Source organism: Dermacentor andersoni, chromosome 1 (assembly GCF_023375885.2).
Source record: "Dermacentor andersoni chromosome 1, qqDerAnde1_hic_scaffold, whole genome shotgun sequence".
NCBI lineage: Eukaryota > Metazoa > Arthropoda > Arachnida > Ixodida > Ixodidae > Dermacentor > Dermacentor andersoni.
The window spans coordinates 80288228-80300590 of record NC_092814.1 but is presented as its reverse complement, the minus strand read 5'-3'; the positions used below and the strand labels follow the sequence as shown (position 1 = coordinate 80300590).

The 12363-nt window shown below is 43.7% G+C and overlaps 2 protein-coding genes across 4 annotated transcripts in view; one reads left to right on the top strand and one right to left on the bottom strand.

Annotated features, from left to right (window-relative positions):
* LOC126545975 (GPI ethanolamine phosphate transferase 1-like) overlaps positions 1-1749 on the bottom strand; it is an 83964-nt gene extending 82215 nt beyond the window's left edge. Inside the window, exon 1 of the mRNA XM_050194025.3 lies at positions 1154-1749. Coding sequence (XP_050049982.2) covers positions 1154-1383 — 230 coding nt within the window. The 5' untranslated portion in view covers positions 1384-1749. The remainder of the gene's footprint in view (positions 1-1153) is intronic.
* A 290-nt stretch (positions 1750-2039) lies between these two features.
* The window catches only part of LOC126545978 (transmembrane protein 70 homolog, mitochondrial), a 161704-nt gene continuing 151380 nt past the window's right edge, over positions 2040-12363 (top strand). For all 3 annotated transcript variants that reach the window (XM_050194029.3, XM_055061637.2, XM_055061638.2), the window contains exons 1-4: positions 2040-2299; positions 2472-2761; positions 3197-3504; positions 6786-6966. In XM_050194029.3, coding sequence (XP_050049986.2) covers positions 2186-2299; positions 2472-2761; positions 3197-3504; positions 6786-6966 — 893 coding nt within the window. In that variant the 5' untranslated portion in view covers positions 2040-2185. The remainder of the gene's footprint in view (positions 2300-2471; positions 2762-3196; positions 3505-6785; positions 6967-12363) is intronic.

Sequence of the window (12363 nt, the reverse complement as noted above, 5' to 3'; positions counted from 1 at the left end):
GTTCACAACTAAAAGTGTGTCAGTGCAAATAAATTTTAAGTAATGGCCAAGACAAACTGGGAACTATTTCTATAGGCCATTTTCTGCTGTTTAGTTTTGTTCGTATATACAAGACATATCAAATTATATATGAATAAGCAATCTTTGGCTTAAATTATGCCTACTTAGGTTCTTTTGAAAAAGCAAGTTTGAAATGGCTCAGGAAACACAAAATTTTGACTCAAATAATGGGTCCAAAAATGGCTGTACAGCCATAAGTAGCTGCCCCACCACCTTTCCCTTGTCTCTATGAGCTGATCCAATAGCAGGGTTCAACTGAAGCTAATACGAAAGTGGCTGCATCCTTTTTATTATCGCACACACGTAAATCAAATAGTATACTCGGGTACAGTCACCCATCTTGCAAGCAGATATGTTAGATTATTCTTTCGAAAAATTGGTAATCAATATCATGCAAAATAATATGTCATGGAATTCTTGGTAAACAAAGCAATGCATCTGGTTCAAAACGCACAGAAAGCTCTGCAGTGTTATTGAAGACTGGAATGTTTACACAGACAGCACTGGTGCCATCTCATAACTACTGCCCAGTGACGGTTCCAGCATTTAATATTAGTTCTTAGTCACATTTTAAGAATTATGCATATCCCTGCAGTACTTTCGGCCCAGCCTTCGTACAATTAAAAAATGAACGGCCTCAACAAAAGTAACCAAGACACCATAAACACACAATCATTAAGGTACATTGCTTCATTGCAAGTTACAATGTATACGCTGTCGGCAATTTCGATTAGTATTACCTTTGCTAGTTGTAAATTTATAGATGTGGACATCACCAGCTTAAAAATATTGGAATGACAAATGTGATTCAACTTGACCATTATGTTATATAATTTATTTTCAATAGTACCAGGAAGTCGACTACATGCTCTCGCATATCCAGACCTCATCTGCAGCAAGGCATGCAGCCGAAATCCCCACGATTGACAATTACCCGATCCACATCGAGCAAATTATACCTTACCCGCAAACATGACACCATAAGAACTCTCTGAACATCTGTAAAATTTAACTTCCACATGCAGGCCATCACCACACTACACTGTCCGTGAATTGTCCTTGATTTAATTTTACACCACCGTTCAATTTTTACCTCAGGTACGGTGCTCTCGATGTTCCATTTTTCTGAAGCTCGAATATTTTATCCGCGCGAAGACCGTCTGCAACGATGAGCACCAACCTTGAAGCTGGCGAAGGCAACGGCACTTCGTATGCCGGCAGTCCGTGAATGATAGGCGACTTAAAATAAATATCAAATATTGAAAACAGAAATACGACATGTACTGCTAAACCTATGACACCCGCAAATACTGACAGCAACATTTTCCATGGAACGTGATCGCGGTACAGTTCAATCAACACCCAATTTCCTACGTAGGTTAAATTTGTCCACGCAAGCAACACCCATTTTCACCGATCAGGTCAGTGCGTACACGGTGTTTTAAAGCAGATCACTGATCAGTCTCTTGCCACTCTTGCCGAAATGTTCTCTAACCGCGATAGCCACAGTAACCACGATCGATAGCGGGCTTGGCTTCGCTTGACTTGGCTAGTCACGAATTGATGTATGCCAAGGTTATTAAAAAAAAAAGGAAGGCAAAAAAAAATTGTGCACCAAGTGTTTACAGTTTCCCCACAAAAATTTTTGTAAAAAAATTTATGTGTATGGGTGCACTCAACGTATGTAATTGTAGTTTTTATAATAATGTTAAATAAATTACTAACACTGAAACAGTTAATAAATATTTTTATACATACGTTTATTTGCGCTCGTTAAATTTACCCACTTTTTCTATGCCTACAACGCTACTGTTAAAAAACTTTTTAGTTAAAGACTAGAAAAGTTTACCACGGATATTTACATATAACAGTAAACACAAAAGTTAAAACAAATGCTCATTTGTGATCAACGCGCCACATTTTTTTGCGGTGTGTGCCTTAAACAAGAGTACCATCAAGATTATTCGAGCTTCTCCACTTGTAAGCGCATAGTTGTGCGATTCTTTATTCTATGGCCTTTCGAATGTATTGAATGTCGTGTGTCGGTGTGAATCGTGTGATGGTGTGATCTGTAGGCTTCTTTCGCTTCTTGACTCGCCATACCATAAGCAAAAAACTGTTTAAAATGAATGTTGTGGCTCTTGTAAGAAAGCTTCCGCAGCTTTCTTACCACAACTCTCTATTGGGAGCGGTGACCCTACGGGATTTCAGATGCGATAATCTTTACGTAAAGCACGCTGTAAGTTCACTTTATGTTAGCTTTGCTGTCTATTATTGTCTATATTCCTGATAGCTCCGAATTTTAGCTGTTTAGTTTTACGTAGATGATAGGAATGAGGAATCACGAGCTGTGCAAATGGTATTCACGTGCGCGCATGTTGTGTTCACGCTTTCGTTTCTTTTTCTTCCAGCAACCAATTGTTTCCCGTGTATTGCAAAGGAGCTACTTGTCAACGTCGACGCCTAGGAAACAGAATAACGGTGAAAAGAGCAAGACCCTTGTTTACTTGGGCTCTATTCGCTCCACAGTAAAAATGGTGAAAGGACTGTCCTTAACCACCAGCTTTCTTGGTATTCTGGCGCAACCCATTTTACTTCAGAAGCTGAGTGGCGCATCACTGGGTGCAACCGTGATTGTGGTGTCATGTGCATCATTCTTTATCTTCGTCACTCCACTGATGCTGCACTACATCACCAGGAGGTATAACTGTCTCTTTTTGTAATACGTTATGTGTCAATTTAGTTACTCTAGTTACTTACGGCAGTTAATTTTAATTTGGGGATACAAGCAGGTAAAATGCTTACCTTTTTGGTGCCCTAAGTTGGATGCCTGCTGTAGGGGGATTGTGTTTTATGCTAAGAATGCCACAGTGTATCGAGGGTTGTGTCCTGTTGCAGATTGTCATAGTTTGAAAGCAACAAGTGATAATTGCATGCTGAATACTGATATAACCAATTTCATGATGCTCATAGCATCACTCACTGCTTGTTCGTTATTACTTTCGAGCGTAACTTGTACCCTGATGGTACTGTTATTAAACTTTTCATGGTGAAGTAGGCATTCTTTTTCTTTTGCTCTAGGTACTTACCACTGCAGCTTTATGTTATACTGATGTTTTTCCTTTTCTTTGTCTAGATATGTTACTGAACTCACATACGACCCTGACACAAAGGAGTTTAATGCGACAACATTGAGCCTGTTGAACCGCAAGAAACACATGAGCTTTATTGCTGATGACGTAAAAGTGCCTACCATCCCTGGCCCATTCACAACCCTTCTGGCTAAAGGTCGCCCATTGTTTGTGGAGGTGCAAAACTTCCAGGACGCTGGAGCCCTGGAACACTTGATGGGGTATGACAAGCCCATTGACCTACATGTGAAGCTGCCAGACACTCAAGAGGTACAGACGCAAACAAAAAGGAAGCAGCCAGCACAGTGCAGTGGTAAAGAATCTTGATGTGTTAGCAACATTTCTTCTGCATCCCTAGGGGACTTGCATGTCTTCTGAAACTTCCTTGTTACCTGTTCACAAAGAAACCAGCGTGTTGATGTTTTTCTACAGGCTTCATGTGACTTTTGAAAGCACAAGCAACTTTCTTTACAGCTAAAGTAATGTAGCGGACCGTACACCATTCCCCTACGGCATCTGCCTTTCCTTTATATGTTGTGTAAAATTTTAAAATTTTGTTCCAATACATAATGTTTTGCCATAATGTTGAAGGTCGTCTGTCTTGGGTATATCAGTGAAGTGCACTTTACATGCACTTAGTAGGTCTGTCAGTACTACATCAATCGAAGTATGTTACATGCACGCTTACAGATATGTACAGAAGGGTTTTTCCTTCTAACGCTATGCATTATCATGCGCTCTCAGTACTGTTGGGCATGTAGTGAATCAAAACATGGTACATATAAAAAGTACTGCATTTTGCTTGTGGCTTTCTGATTTCAACAGTTCCATGTTGCACTCGGCAGTGTATACCTATAATGCCCTCAGGGTTTATCGTAAATATACCATGTACCGTGCATTGGTAGTGAACTTCCTGCAGCTGAGCTTTTGTCTACATTTGTAGTTATCACGTATATATGTACTAGTAGCACTTGAGTTAAATTGCTGTGTTTGGTGTGGTTTCCTTAGCATAAGGCTGAAGAAATCAAGTATGTTATTGGCAAATTTCTGGGTGCATCTCTGATCAAATAATCAAGCTCATACAATTCTTTTAAAGGGGCCCTAAACCACTTTTTTTGAAGTGAAGAAAGGCAAACAAGTTGAACAGCAGGTCACTGAAAGGGAGTGTGACTTGCATCATGTGATACTATCGAAGTTCTAGTGCAAAGCTTCATTCCTATATGTTTAAATCTAGAATAAGATAGCATGCTCACAATGTCGAAAGCGTGATTGAGTGATAGGCAACTTGCAAAATAGTGCCCACCCTATTCTGTACGTAGCTGTGGCGACACCGCTTACTAGAAGATCTGGCTGGTAAACAACAGTTATCTTCACTGTTATCTTGGCTACAAGTCTGACCTGTAGACAAGAAGACATGATCGTGTACTGTCTTGTTTTTGTTTGGCCCCGTTTTTAGCGCTGTTCATTTTTCCAAGTCGTGTACCAGCTAGGTCATCGACATACATTATACAAATGCATCAATTCGTAAATGAAGTTTTAGTTTTCTTTAATATCATCATTTTTCAAAATATGAGTGTGATAGCCTAATTTGATGCAAAGTGGCTGCATGCCTCAACAATGAAAAACTTTTGTCGGAAGTTAAGCAAAGTGTTGTTTCGCCAATGCAAAAACGTGCATCCTCGTTAAAGCATTCTTGTCCGGAAAGTGCTAGGAGTTGGTGTTTGCATTGTTTATAACCTCCACACACACACACACACACACATATTTATATATGTCTATATGACAGAAGTGAAGGCGTGGGAGGAGTGGTAGTTGTCAGTGGACACGCCCCCAAAATAAATTTCTGGCTACGCCACTGCACATGTGAAATGTGGGAGCTGAAGTTCCTTTCTTGCAGTACACAGAGGGCGTTAAGTAAATACTGACCAATTTAGCTCTGCTATCCACCTTGCTGGAGCTGAACTGACATATATGGCACAAGGCTGCACTTAGTATAGGCGATGTGACGCACTCTAAAAAAAAGTTTACACCCTTTGGGTTGTGTTTTGTCTCCATACAGTAATTGTCATCTGACTTGCCTGCATTTCATTTCTATAACGGTGTGAGCCCAGTACTTCCTAGTCACGAACAGCTTACGCATTGTCAGCTTGACACAGCATTCTTGACGGCAAAGTAGCGAGCACCAAGTTTTTAAGAGAGGAAATGCAAGCAAGGCATATGGTGATTGTTTTGGGGCAAGATAAGCCCTAAAGGGTGTAAACTTTTCTTAGAGTGCAATTCAGGGTGCGAAAGCAGTGCTACTTTTCAGTCAATATTTTCATAGTTACACTAAATAAAATATATAGGAGCTGTGCAAGCTACAGTGTCATTGTAGAAATAATGAAAAACAGCATACTTGGCAGTGGCTGAGGTATAGGGATATTACTCAAGTCTGCGCATGCAATTGGACCCTTCTCAGGATCACACTGCGCCAGCAGAGTGGCAGTCGCTCGCTAGCACTTCCGCAGCAGCCCTTGGAGTCCCAGCTGTGACCACTAACCCACAGTTTGCGGTGTCGCGACCACAGTGGGTTCAGGCCATGGGGACAGAGAGATCTTTAACTGGATGGGTTTATTACCCACCTCAGTTACACAACAAGCAACAAATAAGTGGCAGCGACGGGGCGTTCTACGCAGCTGGGGCGAAAACTGGAAATTCGGGAAGCACACAATAGACTGAGTAGGGTTCAGCGCAGCTCACATGCTCCGAGCTCTCAGCCCTGGCGCGATGAGTTGCTTGCGATGGCTGAGGCGCTGCAGGGAGAACGGCAGGCAGTGTCCTCACTGGCTAAGCCGAGATGCGGTCAGTTGTATGCTCTTTAGAACAATGGCGCATTGGGGGAACAGCTTTTTTCAAGGATTCTCCTCATAATGTGGAGAGGGAGTTTGTCCAATTCCAAGAAAGGAGAGTATGGGGCACCTCGGCTGCATTGTCGCAGCAAGACCCAAAAGGCAGCGAAAAGCCGCTACAGCAGTCTAAGCTATTTGACGAAAAAATGTCTCCACTGCCCGATGACAGAGTAATCAAAGCGCCTCCATTCCTCAGTCAGCAGAATCGACCTTGTAGCACCTCTACATTGAAGACGAAGGGCAGCACCGAGCTTATATCACGCTGTTGTGGACAGAGCTGTTATAAGGGAGCATGACTGCAAGAAGCTAGCTTTTCATTTGCTTTGCAAAGATTCTTGCCTCGTCAGAGACCCTGTGAAACGAACTACAGCGACAATGCTCAGACTTTCGTGAGATCATCCAAAGAGCTTCCGAAACTTCGGGCGACAATACAACACCCCGATGTACTCGCCTTTTTTGCCACTTCCAACATTCAATGGAATTTCACCTGCTTTGGTGCTCCACAGTGGGACATATTTTATGAATGACTTGTGTGTTTGTGAAAACATCATTGAGAAAAATGCCTGAAAGACGCCTTGTTTAGTCAAGCGGAGCTGCTTACACTCTGAAAATATGTAGAAGCAGTAATCAATTCCAGATCGTTGACCCTACGTTTTTAATGACGTTGACGAGCCTTATTCACTGCCACCTTCTTGCTTCCTTATAGGATGGTGCCTTACGACACTTCTGCCGTTAATTGCACCAGAACCTACGAATCCGACAAAAGATTTGCTACAGCACTCTGGCAAATACGAGAAAAATCATGAGCCATTCCACTCTGTGAAGGTGGGTGACCAGCGAAGCTGTTTAGCGAACGACACGGAGGTGACACATTATTTTGAAAAAAGGTACGAACTCAATAATCGTCTTGATCGCTGGTCATTATTTCACTCGCAACTGCAATCACATTCTTTCGTAATGTCAAATCAATGCACGTATGCCGCTGGGTGGTCGGTTGGGCCGGATCACTCTGTCATCGCAAGGGATATGTCTGCAACATGGAACGTGTAAACTGCTCCCTTTTCTTTACCGACACATCCACATTGAAATCACCGACAACAACAGGGGTAATGTTATTACAGCTAATTCACGCAAAGTGAGTAGCCATGAATTTTAAGGGACTATGAAGCATTGTATTTTTTGCTTCCTTACAGGGTTATGAGCCATTGCTCATGGGGGTATGAGCCATTGATGATGAGTTTTCGACATGCTGTTCTTTATGTTGTATGTGAGATTAGAAAGAATTTAAGGACTGTTTGCTTCACTTTGCTGAGTGCTTGAAGCCTCCTTCTTACGGGGCTATGAGCCATTGAATTCTTTGCTTGCTTAGAGGAACATGAACACTTACGGGGGTATGAGCCATTGTTGACGCTATTTTTTGTTCACGGAGAACAAAAGTGCACGGAACAGGTGGACAAAGGAGTACTAAAGCGAGCTGTGGAACTTCTGTGCAAGTAAAGACAGGAGTCAGTAACTTTTAAAGAAAGGCAAAGTAGTGCTGAGACTGGTGACAAAGAATGCCGAAGGCAAGTGTGGACTTTAGCCAGAATAGAGGAGACATGTACAACAGACGAGATGGTATAATCTGGTCGTGCTCTTTGCGCCTGCCGTGCGATACAACGGTCAACCGGCCTATCAGGCTGTTAACTCCTGTGGAAGCAGATTAGTGCCATATGTTTACAGGGGAGATTATTGGAACTTCATTTTCTTTGGGCGACGAAACTATCATCATCGGCACATTTGCTTCTTTTCACGAGCCGCTGCATGCCATGCAAGCAGCGGCCGAGCTCCATTAAATCATCACCTCTGGAAGTGTCTGTCTAGTTATGTCACAACCTATGGCTAGCATGAAGATCTCCCAGAGGTCGATCACACACTCTTCTGCGCAACTTTCCTGCCAGCACACGAGGCAGGCTGCAGAAAGTGGCGCAGTTTTCTTTCCAGTGTAACTTTCTTTCACGTAATCGCGTCGTAACCACCACAGATATAGCGAATGATCGAATATAACGAAGTAAATTAAGTTTGCTTGGTCATGCTTTATTCCACTGAGTATCCTACAGCTAGAACGAAACCAAAAGACGTGAAATCAGAGACAAAATCGGTTACAGCGAAACGAATATTCGATCAGCAGCTCAAAGTATACATTCTGGTAAAGGAAATGTCATTCTCAGCAATAGCAATAGCCAAGTAAATAAAAAGTCCGATTAATCTCGCAACGGCATCATTGCAAGGCCAAAGCAAATAGTCCAGTAAAATCAATACTTTGATCAATACTTATTGCCACCTTCATGTTCTGCATTATAAAAGCCCATCATTTATCAAGCAGCTAGCGTTCGGTTCTATGTGCCACGAAGGCGAAACAGCGAGTTGTATCTGGCTATCGCATGAATAAGCGTCTGCAACGTTTTCACTGGCCCCAGTCGCCCATCGTAGGCAGTCAAGCGCAGCTACTGTTATAACCCAGAATTTATTTTCCGCCACTCACGAGCGACCTATCAAGGCAATAACGCCGTGGGTTTTAAGAGACTTCGCAGGAAGCAGTTGCAACATCTTGGCCCAGAAAACGGCTAATAAACTGTTATAACCCTTGCAACCTTATTCTGCTGTGCCCAACAAAGTGTCTGCGTGTACGTCTTTGGCAACTACAAATTCGATGCTGCCTGTTATGTATACTTTGTATCTAAGTTTGATACATACAGTATATAGTCTTGTTCATGAGAAGAATGAATACATTTGTGAGGATGGCAATTAGGCATTGACCTCATAAATGTAATTTATTTGCAATGCAGAAAAATTACATTGGTAAGATGGCAGTGTACATCACACCACACACACACAGAAGAAAAGTTTGTCACATATGTACTACACATAAGCACTATATTACACATTGTGCTCGTTCCAGATAAAAGAAATCATACAAGTTTCGACAATTTACACAAATCTTGGGTTTTTTTCACATGCTTGTTTCTCAACTGTCAGCAGTACTGCTGCATACGCAGGCACACATAATAGTGTAAGAGCTTAGCAAGCATTTCTTTATGAGCAGCACATGGAAATGTGAAGTTGGAAGTTTTTTAGCACAGCGTCAGTCTTGCGATCATATGCATCTCTTTCGCCAGCATGTTTTGCGAAGTGCTCCTCAGTATTTTTAAAAAGGAAAAACAGATGCATATTCGGATGCGTGAGCCTTCCTCTTGTTTTACAGTTTACCAAGTCGGCTTCAGGTAGCTTTCAAATGCCTTTCTGTCCAACCAGAGCCTCCTTACAAACTTTACAGCATGTTTGAGAACCAAGCTTTCGTGACACAAATCCAGTGACATAATCGTGATGCAGTCGATAACTGCAGCATTCGAATAGTCATGCTCAAACACATCATCGCACTCCCAGGTTTCCTGACTGATAAGGCCATCCAGCTTCTGCTTGAGGACATGAATTTTATCGGTGTGCTGAACACCTGCAAATTTAAACACCTCTCTAAAGTCACTGAGGGTGAGAAAAGCAGACTGCTCTTTCTCGGACGCTACACAGTTGCCAAACTGTGATGGCCTGGATAAAGAGAAAGCATGCGGTAAAGCTGCAGGAATGTTGGGAATGTGGGATGCTCATTTTGGCCGCGCACGTGTCTTATAATACCAAAAAACCACTCCCAAGGTTCCTGGTTCATTTTGGCTGACAGCACGTACTTTAAACCGCACTCCTTCAGAAGGAATGCTGACAGTTCCTGAACAGATTTAAGGGTAACACTTAAGCCTTCGGCTGTAGAGTGTGTTAAAGAAACATCTTTGTGAATGTCACCCCTCACAACTTCCTGCTGCGAGCTCTCTAGCCACTTGGATGCAGACTCGAGAACCTGGAAATCTTTACATCCAAGTGGAAGGCCTTCTGCGGAAAAGCAACGATTGAGAGTGTCAAAAAGGTTATTCATAAAGAGGGTAAAGTCCACAGTTGGCTCGACATTGTCAAGCCGAGGTGCACTTCTTCGTACATAGAAAGATATTCCCTGTGCAACTGAGTTGCTGAAAACTTGTGTGGCCAGCTGCACCCGCATTTTGAGTATATGTGAAGGATTTACATGACAATATGTGAGCTTCGGGCGCACCGTAAGTTCTTGATATGTGCTTTATCAACCTCGGGAACTTGTTGATTCTCAATGTTGACTGGAATATTAGGCGAACGAAGTGTGTGTGGTAACTTGCGGCAAAAAACGTGTCTTTTTAAGATCAGTAGTTCTGATTTAGTTGGGGAGCAGGTGAGGCCCACCACCATGGCATGTGCCGCGATGATGTTCGCACCAGCGTGGACTGTTTCCTCCATTTCGCCGACATTACCACTGGATGTCCAAAGTGTATTGTCATCTGCGTAGAATGAATGGGAGAGGCGGTGGATAATTGTGAGGGCGTTCGCCGTGGGAATGAGTCTAATGCTGGAAAGTAATGGAGAAAGGACTGAGCCCTGAGGTGTACCTCTGCTGCCTAGTTGGAAGCCCGCCACGTGAGCGTGCATGCGTTTTCCTACGTTAAGGTTCGACAGAGCGTTCATAATGGCCGAATGATGAACGTTGTCGAAAGCCTTGGGGAGCTTAGCGTTCCTGGGGTGTAGTACCTCTTCTGAGAGCTGTAAAATTACGTTTTGGGTGGAGAGATGGCTGCGGAATCCAGTCATGGAGTGAGAGAATCCCTCTTGTTCGTGCATGTGTTCCTGCAAGCGGCCTAGGACCACATGTTCTAAAAGTTTCCCTAAGCAGAAGGTTAGAGAGATCGGTTGGAGATTTTTGAGATCCAAAGGTTTCCCTGGCTTAGGGATGGGGGTGATTTTGGCATGCGTCCATTGCCCTGGGAGCACTCCATTTTGCCAGCACTCGTTGAAGAGTTCTGTGATGGCCTGTATGCAGGGCTCATCCAGGTTCCAGAGCATCTTGTTAGTGATTTTGTCTGCTCCTGGAGCTGATGTCGTTCTGAGCTTGTGCATGGCTGCCCGTATTTCCCATTGCCAGATGTCTGCATCTAATTTGGGTTCGGGTTGCCACGGTAGTCAGGGAGTGGTGTGCGAGTAGTTGTAGGGAGGTATTGTTCCTTGAGTGCTTCGAGCAGGGCCTCATTTTGTAGGGGGAGGTTGTGGAGGAGTCGGTTGACATTTTTTCGCTGGTTGGTCCTGGTATGACCTGGGTCCAGTGGACAGTGGAGAAATGTCCAGGTGTTTTTAAGGCCGAGATTGTTGCTGGTGCGGTCGCATAGCTGGCCCCATTGCTGGCTGCCAACTGCCCCACATGGGCTTCAATCTGTTTAGCCAGTGTTGCAATCTGTAACCTGAGTGTTCTTTTATGTTTGTCGGATAACGATAGTTCTTGCAGGCTGGCGTGGCACTCCCACATGTGACGGAGGCGGCTGTCTGCCATGTCCGTGCCGGGGGTGTCTGGGATTGCGGAGGTAGCCAATACCACGTCCTGGGAGATGCTTTGAGTCCATGTGTCAAGATCGTCAATGGTGTCGGGAGCTGAATTGCGAATGTGTCAGAATTTATCCCAGTTTACAATTTCTATGGGACGTCGAGTAGATAGTCAATGAATTGAGCTAAATTTTTGTGTCTATGACATAGTAGTCGCTCCTGAAAGAGTTGTACGTGTTGGTCCAGCGACTGTGTGCTGTGTTCCTAGTGGACGTGAGTTCTGGAGTGGTTTTAAGTTTGGCACTGTTGCCTATTCTAGTTGGGTGATCTAGATTATTGATGAGGGACAGGCCCTCATACTGGATGAATGTCCAAAGTGCTGTTCTTCTGCAATTCTTCTTGTAGCCCCAACTCGTGTGGTTGGCGTTGAAGTCGCCGACCACTATAAGGGGGTGATTGCCGCTAATGGAAAGGGCCTTTCGAAGGGCTGCTAGTAGAGGGACTGCGGGGCCTTTGGGCGGGCCATATATATTGAGAAGGAATAGGCTGCCGCATTTTCGAGTTCTCAGGATAAGCTCGGCAAGATGCCTTTGTATATCGTTCACTTCCAGGGGATGGTCCGTACCCATTAGGTAACAATGGACGAGTATGGCAATCCGTGGGAGTGTCGTTGCCTCCCTTTCATGCGTGGTGTAGTTACAAAGTTTCGTCTTACTTTGTGCTTCGTGTAAGGCAATTAGGGGGGGAGTGTATGGAGTCGGAAGGGTTTGCAGGTGTTGTAAATTTCGTTTCGCACGGAAACTCCTACAATTCCACTGCCTTACATGTATCTTGTTACGGTGTGCAGCCATGTTGTGCGG